At 36.2% G+C, this 13080-nt stretch overlaps 1 protein-coding gene across 1 annotated transcript in view; it reads right to left on the bottom strand.

The window, feature by feature from the left end:
• Positions 1–13080, bottom strand: part of MEIKIN (meiotic kinetochore factor) — a 114248-nt gene that overhangs the window by 71761 nt on the left and 29407 nt on the right. The window contains exon 9 of the mRNA XM_058540583.1: positions 10610–10680. Within this exon, the coding sequence (XP_058396566.1) occupies positions 10610–10680 (71 nt within the window). The remainder of the gene's footprint in view (positions 1–10609; positions 10681–13080) is intronic.

Here is a 13080-nt window from a genome sequence, read left to right on the forward strand (position 1 = left end):
TATCTATCTATCTATCTATCTATCTATCTATCTATCTATCATTCCTTCAACTTGAAAAAACAGTTTTAAACTTAAAGATAAATTCTTTTCTAAAAAATATAAGGTTTTTATATATGTTTAAGGAAGATAGCTGTTAAAAGACAAAATAATTTGAAATATACTAAGCTCAAAAAATTTCACTGCCACATTTAAGGTAACATCTCCCAAACGGTGTTCTGTGAAAAGAAAACAAATGAGGGGCCAGCCTAGTGGTATAGTGGTTAAGTTTGCGCATTCTGCTTTGGCGGCCCAGGGTTCGCCAGTTCAGATCCTGGGTGCAGACCTATTCACTGCTCATCAAGCCATGCTGAGGCGGCGTCCCACATAGAAGAACTAGAAGGACCTACAACTAGGATATACAACTGTGTACTGGGGCTTTGGGGAGAAAAAAAGAAAAGGACGAAAATTGGCAACAGATGTTAGCTCAGGGCCAATCTTCCTCAAAAAAAAAAGCAAGAAAGAAAAGAAAACAAATGATAATGAGATCTATCTATCAATATTATAAATTTTAGAGAAAACATTAAATATATTTATGTAGATGTCTTTATCATGCAATAATCTTCATTCAAGAAACCAAAAGTCCTCTCTATGACAACAGGAAGCTGCAACTATAAGAAAGTGTGTTGCTTTACCAACTAAACCCTGCATTGAAAACTGTAGGCTATTCAGTGACTGCTTGTCCTAAGTTATGTAACTTGTCTAATGCTTTCAAGATGTATTTATAATAGTACTCAAAGTTTAAATATATTCAACATAACTGAGGAGGTGGAATTTGAGTTGAGTCCTGAAAGAATGACAGGATTTTGGGTTGGGGATAACGGGATTATAGTTGTTAGAGTCTTATAGTTAAGTCTTTGACCCATTTTGAGTTAATTTTTTGAGTGCTGTAAGGAAGTAGAAGAGGTATAAGGTATACTCCAAGTAAAGGAAAGAAGAAGAGTATGGAGCAAAGAGTGAGGTATTTACTGGTGTCTACTGACTTTTTTTTTTACTGAAGATTTCACACTTTGTACACAGCTTTTTCTCTCACTCCTGTCATCATTCTCAGCAATTTCATCATCCAAGAGGATAACCCATCCAACCAACTGGTCTCTCAGTTGCTTGACCTCTGCATTTCCAATAACCCTTTCCCCTCATGCCATTTCAGTCACTCCATGATCAAACTTAGCCTTACCATCAACAAAACCTACAGAATCATCAATTCAAATAGCTTCTTATATCCTTCAACCCCTGCTCAATTATCTTCCTGAAATAAACTCCTCCCTCATTGAAATCTCCAATTCACTGATCATACCATTTTGTCTTCATCCATTATCCTTCCCCGTGTTATTCCTTCCTTATCTACCACCATCCATCATTATAATTACTTTCTTATCCCTTTCTCCTTCTATCACAGATACCTGAAAAATCCCCATCCCTAGATGAACCCTGACATCAATATCCTCTGTACTTCCAGTACAACTGAATGCTGGGGAAAATTGTACCACCTGGCACACCAAAGTCACCACAAACTCATAAAGAGTAGCCATAGACTGGAAACTCTTCTACACTTCTCTGACTTCTCATGACTAGTTCATACTCACTCCATTTTCCTTAAACCTCTGGCTTCCTTCCCTCTACCATTCTCAGCTGACAGCCTTACCTCACATTTCCTGCAACAATAGAAGATATCAAACAGGATGCGACCACTCATGACTCATAATTTTGGGGGCTCCGTGTAAGATGAAAATGTGGGGTCCCTTGTTAAAAAAACTATTAAAAATGTCAAGATGGTGACAGCTGAGCATTAAATGAAGTGTGGGGTCCTTCTAAATGCAAAGCCCACCCTGTTACCACTACATCTATAAATGTACCACAATGGAAATATCAGTCCTCTTTGAAAGGCCAGTTCTTCCACTTGTATTCTGGGTCCCATCCCTCCTCATCTTTTCAAGGACTTCCCTCTTCCATGTAATAGTATAGGGAAGTTGATTTTGTTTAACAGTTTTATTGAGATATAATTCACATACCATAAAATTTACTCATTTAAAGAGTAAAAATCAATCGTTTTAATATATTCACAGAGTTGTGCAATTACCACACTTTGTCCCCACTAAAAGAAACCCTGTACACATTAACAGTCAATCTCCATTCCATCTTCACCTGCCCTGAGTAACCACTAACCTATGTCTGTCTTTATGTATTTGCCTATCCTAGACATTTCTTAGAAATGGAATCATATAATATGTGGTCTTTTGTGACTAGCTTCTTTCACATTGCATAATGTTTTCAAGGTTCATCCAAATATGTAGCACGTATCAGTGCTTCATTTGCTTTTATTGCCAAATAATATTCTATTGTATGGATATATCACATTTTATTTATCCACTTATCAGTAGACAGACATTGGAGTTTTTTCCACTTTTTTGACTATTACGAATAAATTCTGCTATGAATATTCACGTATAAGTTTTTGTGAGGATGTATGTTTTTATTATCTCTTGGGTATAAACCTAACTGGGTCCTATGGTAACTCCATGTTTAAAATTTTGAAGAACTGTCAAATTGTTTTCCCAAGCCGCTGCACTATTTTACATTCCCACCAGGATGTTTGAAGGTTTCAATTTCTCCATATAGTCACCAATATTTGTTATTATCTGTCTTTTTGATTACAGTCATCCCAGTGGACGTGAAGTAATATCTCATTGTGGTTTTGTGTGTGTGTGTGTGTGAGGAAGATCAGCCCTGAGCTAACATCCATGCTAATGTTCCTCTTTTTTTGCTGAGGAAGACCAGCTCTGAGCTAACATCTATTGCCAATCCTCCTCTTTTTTATTCCCCAAAGCCCCAGTAGATAGTTGTATGTCATAATTGCACATCCTTCTAGTTGCTGTATGTGGGACACGGCCTCAGCATGGCCGGAGAAGCGGTGCATCGGTGCGTGCCCGGGATCCGAACCCGGGCCGCCAGTAGTGGAGCGCGCGCACTTAACCGCTAAGCCACGGGGCCGGCCCTCATTGTGGTTTTAATTTGCATTTCCCTAATGACTAATGATATTGAGTATCTTCATGTGCTTATTGGCCGTTCGTATTTCCTCTTTGGAGAAATACAGGGAAGTTCTTATACATCAGCATTCCAGTGATGGTAAAGCTATAGTCAGGAAGAGATGCCTCCTAGGAACATAGCTTTTGAGAAGGGGCAGAACATACATGAGCATAAGAAATGGCATTTAATGCAAGAAGTGACATACTTAAATTGCAAGATGCTCGATTTGTATAGAAGTGTGTGTGTGTGTGTGTGTGTGTGTGTGTGTGTATGTGTGTGTGTGTGTATGTATATGTGAATTGGTGGAGTCTGAAACTGAGACAGTATGCATGGAAGCAGGAAAGGGAAATGTAACCACGAGGAAGTGAAGAAGCAGGGAAAAGAAAACATAGAAAGTATGGGGAAGATTCTTTTACTGCTTTAGGATAAAGAAGTGAAATTCAGGCCAACTTCAACTAGATCGCTAGGCTACAGAGAGCTCCAGTTGCCTAGTGGGTTACATTCAGCTATCCCCTCTTTCTCCCTTCCATCATTCCCATTAGCCCTCAAAAATGATCTACTATATCTCATCTTTAAAACAAAACAAAACAAACTTTCTCTGACCCTGCCTCTCCCTCCAGTTACCGCTCTTTTTCTCTATTTCCCTTCAGAGTCAAACTCTATACATAATCTTTACTTCCTCATTTTCTTTTGTCCCACCTTTATTGAGGAAAAATTGACAAATATAATTATATATATTTAAAGTTCACAAGTGATGATTTAATATACAGATACATTGTGGAGTGATTACCAAGATCAAGATAATTAACACATGCATCACTTCACATAGTTAACTTTTTTGTGTGTGCGTGGTGAGAAAGCTTAAGATCTACTCCTGGCAACTTTCAAGTATACAATACCATATTTTTAACTATTGTCACCATCCTGTATATTAGATCTTCAGAACTTCTTCTTCTTATAACTGATAGTTTGACGCTTTGACTTACATCTCCCCAATTCCCCATCCCCCCAGATCCTGGCAACCACCATTCTATTCTCTGTTTCTATGAAACTGGCCTTTTTTTTTTTTTTTTAAGGATTCCACATATAAGTTATACTATAGTATTTGTCTTTCTCTGATTTATTTCATCCAGCATAATGCCCTCTGGGTTCATACATGTTGTCGCAAATGGCAGGATTTCATTCTTATTTATGGATGAATAATATTCTATTGTCTATATCTACACCTATATCACATTTTCTTCATCCATTCATCTGTTAAAGGACATTTAGGTTGTTTCCATATCTCAGTTATTGTGAATAAGGCTGCAATGAACACAGGAGTACAAATATCTCCTCAAGATACTGATTTGGTTTCCTTCGTATATATATCCAGGAGCAAGACTGCTGGATCACGTGCTAGTTCTATTTTTAATTTTTTCAGGAACTGCCATAACGGTTTTCCATAATGGTTGTACCAATTTACATTCCCAGCAAAGATGTATACGGATTCCCTTTTCTCCACAGTCTTGCCAACATTTGTTATCTCTTGTCCTTTTGATAATAGCCATCCTAACAGGTGTGAGGTGATATCTCATTGTGGTTTTGATTTGCATTTCTCTGATGATTAGTGATATTGAGCATCTTTTCACGTACCTATTGGTCACTTGTATGTCTTCTTTGGAAAAATGTCTATTGAGATACTTTTCCCATTTTTTAATTGGATTTTTTATTTTTTTGCTATTGAGTTGTGAAGGTTCTTTATATATTTTGGATATTAACCCTTTTAAGATATGTGATTTGCATACACTTTCTCCCATTCTGTAGGATTCTCCTTTACTGCTCACACAAAACACTCACACTTCTGACATTTCTGGTCACGAAATGTGTGGGGCTTTTCCCCACAACAAGCAATTCTCTGCAACACCAGTTAGGTGTCCTACAATTCAACTTAATTCTAACACTATCTATCTGAAAATAATGTCAGATCCCACAGGTTAAGGGCTCAGGCCCACAAGACTGCTCCTACCCTACTTCAAATGCCAAGTGCAAGTAGTAGGTCTCCAGGGTACCCACAATTTCTGTCAAATCTGGCTACAAATCAGAGGTTCCCACCACCCCCTCCTCAGTTTCGACTCATTTGCTAGCGCGGCTCACATAACTCAGGTAAACACTTACTTACATTTACCAATTTATAAAAGGTTATGATAAAGGATGTATATGAACAGCTTAAAGAGATACATAGGGCGAGGTCTGGAAGAGTGCCAACTGCAGGAGCACATTAATGTGCTCTTGAATTTGGTTTGCTAGTATTTTGTTGAGGATTTTTACATCTATGTTCATCAGGGATATTTCCTATAATTTTCTTTTCTTTCAGTGTCCTTGTCTGGATTTGGTATCATGGTAATACTGGTCTTGTACAATGAGTTTGGAAGCGTTCCTTCCTCTTCAATTTTTTGGAAGAATCTGAGAAAAATTGGTATTAATTCTTCTTTAAATGTTTGGTAGAATTCACCAATGAAGCCATCTGGTCTCTTTCATTTGGTGGAAGATTTTTGATTACTGATTCAATCTCTTTGCTCATTATTGGTCTGTTCAGCTTTCCTATTACATTATGCTTCAGTCTCAGTAAGTTGTATGTTTCTAGGAATTTATCCATATCTTCTAAGTTATCTATTTGTTGGCATATAACTATTCATAATAGTCTGTTATGATCCTTTGTATTTCTGTGGTATCCATTGTAATGTCTCCTCTTTCATTTATAATTTCATTAACTTGAGTCATCTCTCTTTTTCTTTAGTCTAGATAAAAGTTCATCAATTGTTTATCTTTTAATAAAACCAATTCTCAGTTTTGTTGATCATTTCTATTGTCTTTCTAGTCTTTGTTTCAATTATTTCTGTTCTAATCTTTATTTCCTTTCTTCTGCTAACTTTGGACTTAGTTTGTTATTCTTTTTCTAGTTCCTTGAGGTGTAGGGTTAGTTTGTTTATTTGAAATCTTAATTTTTTCTTAATGTAGGCCTTTATCCCTATAAATTTTCCTCTTAGAGCTGCTTTTGTTGCATCTCATAAGTTTTGGTATGCTGTGTCTCCATTTTCACTTGTCTTAAGATACTTTTTGATATCTCTTTTGACTTCTTCTTTGACTCATTGGTTGTTCACAAGTGTGTTGTTTAATTTCCACATAATTGTGAATTTTCCAGCTTTCCTCCTATTATTGATTTCTAGTTTCACACTATTATGGTCAGAGAAGATACTTGATGTGATTTCAATCTTATTAAATTTGTTAAGACTTATTTTGTGACCTAACATATGATCTATCTTGGAGCACGTTCTGTGTGCACTTGAGAAGAATGTGGATTCTATTTTTGTTGGCCAGAATGTTCTGTATATGTCTGTTAGGTCCATTAGTCTGAAGTGTAGTTCAAGTCTGTTATTTACTCACTGATTTTCTGTCTGTATCATCTACCCATTGTTGAAAGTGGGGTACTATTATTGCATTGCTGTCTATTTCTGCCTTCAGATCTGTTAATTATTTGATATATTTAGGTGCTTCAATATTGGGTGCACATACATTTATAATTGTTACATCCTCTTGATCAATTGACCACTTTATCATTATATAATGATCTTCTTTGTCTCTTACTACAGCTTTTGACTTAATATCTATTTTGTCTGATATAAGTATAGCTACTCTTGCTCTCTTTTGGTTTCCATTTGCATGGAATAACTTTTTCAATCCCTTCACTTTCAGCATGACTGTCCTTAAAGCTTAAGTGAGTCTCTTTTAGGCAGCATAAGTTGGGTTATTTTTTTTTCACTCAGCCACTCTACGTCTTTTAAATGGAGAATTTAAACCATTTACATTTAGAGTAATTATTGATAGGTAAGGACTTACTGACAGTAAGGACTATCGCCATTTTGTTAATTGCTTTCTGATTGTTTTGTAGTTCCTTTGTTCCTTCTTCCTCTCTTGCTGTCTTTCTTGTGAATTGGTATTTTTTTTGTAGTGGTATGCCTTGAATATTTTCTCTTTATCATTTGTATATCTCTTACAGATTTTTGCTTTGTGATTAACATAAGCTTTCATAACACATAGTTATAACAGTATATTTTAAGCTGATAACAAATTAACTTTGACTGCATAAAAAACTTCTACACATTTACGTCCCCCCCCAATTTTATGTTTTTGATGTTCCAACTTACGACTTTTTATATTTTTATACTTCCTCACTTTCTATAACTCTTGAATCTATTCCAATTTAGCTTGCTTCTCACTAATCCACTAAAATTATTCTTGCTAAAGTTATCAGTTTCCTTCTTGATTCTAAATGCAATTGACTCTTAAAAAATCAACAAACTTTATTTTTTAGAGCAGTTTGAGGTTCACAGCAAAACTGAGCAGAATGTATAGGGCTCCCATACACCCCTTATCCCCAGGCATGTGGGACCTCCTCTACTATCAACATACTGCACCACAGTGGTACATTTGTTAGGACAGATTAATCTATGCTGATAGTTATTTTTCTTCTCCCTGAAGAACTTCTATTACTATTTATCACAAGGCAGGCCTACTGGCAACAAATTCCTTCAATTTTTGTTTGTATGAGAAAGTTTTTATTTCTCCTTCACTTTTGAAGGATAATTTCACAGGGTACAGAACTCTAGGCTGGTGGGGTTTTTTTCTCTCAACCCTTTAAATATTTCACTTCATTCTTTTCTTGCTTGGATGGTTTCTGAGGAGAGGTCTGTAATTTTTATCTTTGCTCTTCTATAGGTAAGTTTTTTTCCCCTCTGGCTTCTTTCAAGTTTTTTTTTCTTTCAGTTTTATTTTCTGATATTTGGATATGATATGCGTAGGTATAGTTTTTGGGGGCATTTATCCTGCTTGGTGTTCTCTAAGCTTCCCAGATCTGTGGTTTGGTGTCTAAAAGTAATTTTGGGAAATTCTCAGTCATTATTGCTTCAAATATTGCTTCTGTTCCTTTCTCTGTTTCTTCTCTTTCTGGAATTCCAATTATGTATACGTCACACCTTTTGTAGTTGACCCACAGTTCTTTTTTCTCTTCACTTTTTGGTTTTAGAGTTTCTATTGTCATATCCTCAAACTCAGATATTGTTTCCTCAGCTGTGTCCAGTCTATTAATGAGTCCATCAAAGGTATTCTTCATTCCTGTTATAGTGTTTTTGATCTCTAGTATTTCTTTTTTAATTCTTAGAATTTCCATCTCTCTGCTTATATTATCCACATGTTCTTGAATGTTGTACTTTTTCCTATAATTCCCTTAGCATATTAATCATATTTACTTTAAATTTCTGGTCTGATAATACTAACACTACTGCCATATCTGACACTGGTTCTGATGCTCATTCAGTATCTTCAAACTGTTTTTTGCCTCTTAGTATACCTTGTAATTTTTTCCTAAAAGGTGGACATAATATACTGGGTAATAGCAACTGCAGTAAATAGGCCTTTAGTAACGTAGTGGTAAGGTGTGGGGGGAGGAGAAGCAATCTGTAGTTCTATGATTAGGTCTCAGTCTTTTGTTGAGCCTGTGCCCCCGCACTGTGAACTTCACCAGTGCTTCTCAGTTTTTTTCCCTCCCCTTAGGTGGGACAGGATGGGTAGAGGGGGCTGTAGTTGGGTATTTCCATCTCCCCATGTGGAAGGCTAGAGGGAGCTGGCATTGAGTATTTTCCTTCCCCCACTTGGAAGGGTAGAACTGGCTGGAGTTGAGTATTTCCCTTCCACCAGGTAGGCTGCTGATAAAACCCCAGCAAGTCAGGCTCTGGTAAAATACTTTTTCCTGAGGGCAGGCTTTGTTAAGAAGAACAGAATACTCCGGTGTATTTCAAAATGGTTCCTTTTCCCTTCCCACTACCGGAAGCATGAGGGGATTTTTCTCTGAAATTCCCTCTGAGGATCTGGTAGAGCTCCTGGAGGTAAGACTCACAAAAGTGTGGAGGCCCCCTAATGACTGGTCCCCTTGAGTTTTTAACTCTCAGAGTTGTCCACACTGAGCCACCAGCAACTCAATCACACTTCTAGTTTTCCCACCACAGGCCTGGTTCTCAGGGAGATTTCTGTTCACGTGTTTCTGCTCAAGTAATTGAGCAGTAATTTCTGCTCATGATTCTCTGTATCCACCTGTCTGTCTTTCCAAGTTTTGGTGCAGCAGTTTGCGTTGTGCTCTTACTTCTCTGACAGATCTAAAAAGAACTGTTGATATTTCAGTTTGTTCAGGTTTTACTTGTTGTTATGATAGAGTGGTGACTTCTAAGTTCCGCACATGCTGAACCAGAAGCCAGAAATCATCCAATTTTTCAAAATTCTTTATAACACTGGACCTCTAAGTAGCATTCAGCATTGTTGACCACTTCCCCTGTTAGGAGTAACACTCTTTTCTCTTGGCTTCTATGATACCACATTCTGTTTATTTTCCTCCTTCTCTCTGTCCACTCTTCCTTTTCTACCTGACTATAGAGTTTTCCAAGGATTGATCCTGGACCCTCTGCTCTTTCTCACTCTATTGATACTCTTACCCAGGTGATTTCATCTTTTTCCATGAATTTAAATATATCTATAATACTGTACACTCCTCCTCTATTTTCCTGACCCAACAGCCCTTCCAACATTTTCATATTAATGTGCCTTCAGACTTCCTTCCTGTCTTTCCTTTCACATTAAATAGCACCTTTAACCAAAGCTTCTTAAGATAGAAACCTAGAAGTCTTGACACCTCTCACTCCTTCATCCTCTATATCCAATCCGTGACCTGTACAGGCAAAATTATCTTGAATCCATTCATATTTCTCCACCTCTCTTACAAAACATCCTAGTCAAAGCCTCCACAATCTTGCACCAAAAATCTTTGCAACTTCATAATAATGAGTCTTCTTGTCAATACTCTTGCTCTCTTTCAATTTGCTCCCTAATGTGCACAATGACAGTATGGTGTAGCGGAAAGACTACAGCTTTAGATCCAGAAAGACCTGCCACAAGCTGCTCAAACATATTGGTTAACACCCAAACCTCTTTTCTCTCATCTATAAAATAGGTAAAAACAAAACAAACAAGAAAAAACTTACCTGATAGTAATGCTATAAAGAAAAGATATAATTAATGAAAAGTGCTTAGAATAATGCTTAGCACTGAGTAGCCACTCAAATAGTAGCTCCTGCTACATACCAAATAAAGTCCAAATGCCTTCTCAAAGACCTCCCGATTCTAGGCCTAATGTACTAATTCACAAGTATTCCTCAGCATAAAACACTGCTCTGGCTACATAGCAAATGTCTTATTTTTATCTTAAATTAATGATTAATAAACATTCAATTATCCAAAAAGAAGTTGGAAAAATTGTCAATTTTAATTATCTTTCATTAAACTTATATAGACTATATATTCATGAAAAAATAATGTAACCTAATTGCTAAACTCCAAAAATGTTTTAAATTATTGACTTAAATAGATGAAAAATAATTCCTATAAAAGTGATGGTTAAAAGCATGTCCTATATTAATGAAATTTATGGTTTTTGTAGTTATTCTGCTTCAATACTTGCTTTTTTCTTTGTTTTTTCAGAGGTTGAAGGGGAAGTTTTCTCAGAAAATAAAACTTCACAAGCTGCATTATCTATAAATAAAAACATACTTTAGTATTTTAATTATTTAACCTGTCATTAACTATAGGTACAGAAAAGAGAACTGAAATTTGAAAAAAAAAGATTTTACTGACTATGTCTTTGTAATAGTTTTAAAAGAAAAACTTAATATATGTTGAATAATCTGACTTGCTACAGATAGAATAAAGTATTCTTTAAAATATCTTTATCTCAAGAGCTCTAGGTTTCACAGGAGTAAATAAACTCTATACAAAAGATTTACTTTTCAATTAGTAGAAAAAGTTTTATATGATTAAAATTCTTCATTAATTATCCTTCCATTTCTACTTTCCTGTATTTTCAGGCTTTCCCTTTCTACTGCAACTTTTTTTAATCAGCATTTAAAACATACCCAGGCCTCTTTCATCTTACCAAAAACTTTATCTGTACCCCATCCCCCTTTCTGCTACATCCCCTCTCTCCTCTTATCCATAGGCAAGTTTCTTCAAAGAGCAGTCCACATATACTAACATAACTTCCTCTCTTCCTATTTACTCCCAAACCCACAGCAATCTAGTTTCAGCTCCCACCAATATGAGCAGAAGCTTTCCTGTTCTACCTTACTGGACATCTCAGTACAACAGGCCTGAACATCTTCCCGCTCTAGCCTCTATTATGGCTCCTCTTCATTCTTGACTCTTCTCTTTTCCTCAGTCTCCAGACTCAATCCAAAGCAACACATATTTATTGAGTGTCTGCGATGTGCTAATTTTACCTATTATATGTACTTAATATTACAGTTTGGTTTTCCTTTATTCTTAACACCAGTACCTTGATTTAAGGCACCAAAAGATTTTCCTTTACATTATTCCAATAGCTTTTCAATTTATCTCCCTCTGCAGTCCACTGTTTACATTGTATACCTAAAATACAAATCTAATATTATCTGCTTAAAACTCTTCAAAGGCTTTCCACTGCCCTCAAGTTAAAACTTAAGCTCCTTAACTCGGCATACAAAATCCTGGGTTTTATGATCCAGTATTACTTATATATTCCCAGCCTCATTGTGGAGGGTAATAGGTTGCTAAATAAAATCCAGGATGCCCACTTAAATTTGAACTTCAGATAAACAATAAATAATTTTTTAGTTTAAGTAGTTTCCATGTAATAGTACAAGCATGTGCAATATTTGCGACACGATTATATTAAAAAATTATTTGCTGCTTATCTGAATTCAAATTTAACTGGGTATTTTGTATCTTTATTTGCTAAATTTGGCAACCCTTGAGGCTAATCACTCCTCTCATCTTCATCTCCCAAGGTCAAGAGAAGTAGTAGGTTTGAGAGTTCTGTAAGAGACAAAACTGGCACCAAGATTTGGTAATAGATTAGATATAGGAAGTGCTATAAAGAGGAGGGTGTTGAGGATGCTCCCCATGTTTCTGGTTTGCTAAGCTACATTTGCTAACTGAAATGGAGGACACTGGAGAAGGACCAGATTAGGTCTTGGTCGTGACAATTCTCAGTCCTCAATTCTCGTTTTATTTAATCTCTTGGTAACTTTTGTTTTAGCTACTTCTAAATATTGGAATGTTCCATTTATATTCTTTTTATATGTCTCTTTTCTATTTATTTTCCCTTCCTAGGTGACCTCATCTAATCCTATGGCTTCAAAACATCTATACTCTGGCTCTAAATACTTATCTATAGCCCCAGTTTCTGCCCTGAACTCCAGACTCCTGTGTTACAAACTGCTTTCATGACATCTCCACTTGGAGGCTAATAAGCCTCTCAATGTTTTAATATTTTATTGAAGTATTCCATATATAAAGTAATGGGCACAAATCTTATATGCATATGTATTCACCCATATAATCACCACCCAGATCAAAATATAAAATATTTCCAACACCCCAGAAGTTTCCTATATGTTCTTTCCCAGTCAATTCCCTCTTTCCAAAAGACTACCACTATTTTGACTTCTATCAGCCAGAATAGTCTTGCCTGTTCTTGAACTTCATATATATGGAATTACACTGTATAAACGTTCGTGTCTGTGTTCTTTCATGCAATAGTATGTACGTGAGCTGACAGATAAAATTTAATATGTCCAAACCAAATTCTCTTAATCATTCTCTCAACTTGCTCTGCTCTACAGTGCTCCTATCTTAAGAAATGATATCACCATTCATCTAGTTGCTCAAACCAATAATTTAAGACTCATCCTTGATTTCTATTTTTCTCTCTTACCCAACATCTAGCCTAATCAGAAAATCCTGGCACATCTGCCTTTAAAATATATTCCATATTAAACCACTGCTACCACCTTAGTCTCATACACCATTATCTAATCACTGCAATAGTTTAACAAGAGCTCCTTGCTTCCACTTAGTCCTTGCTTCCTCCTTAGTCCATCTCCACATAGCAGCCAA

Source organism: Diceros bicornis, chromosome 1 (genome assembly GCF_020826845.1).
Source record: "Diceros bicornis minor isolate mBicDic1 chromosome 1, mDicBic1.mat.cur, whole genome shotgun sequence".
In the NCBI taxonomy this organism is placed as follows: domain Eukaryota; kingdom Metazoa; phylum Chordata; class Mammalia; order Perissodactyla; family Rhinocerotidae; genus Diceros; species Diceros bicornis.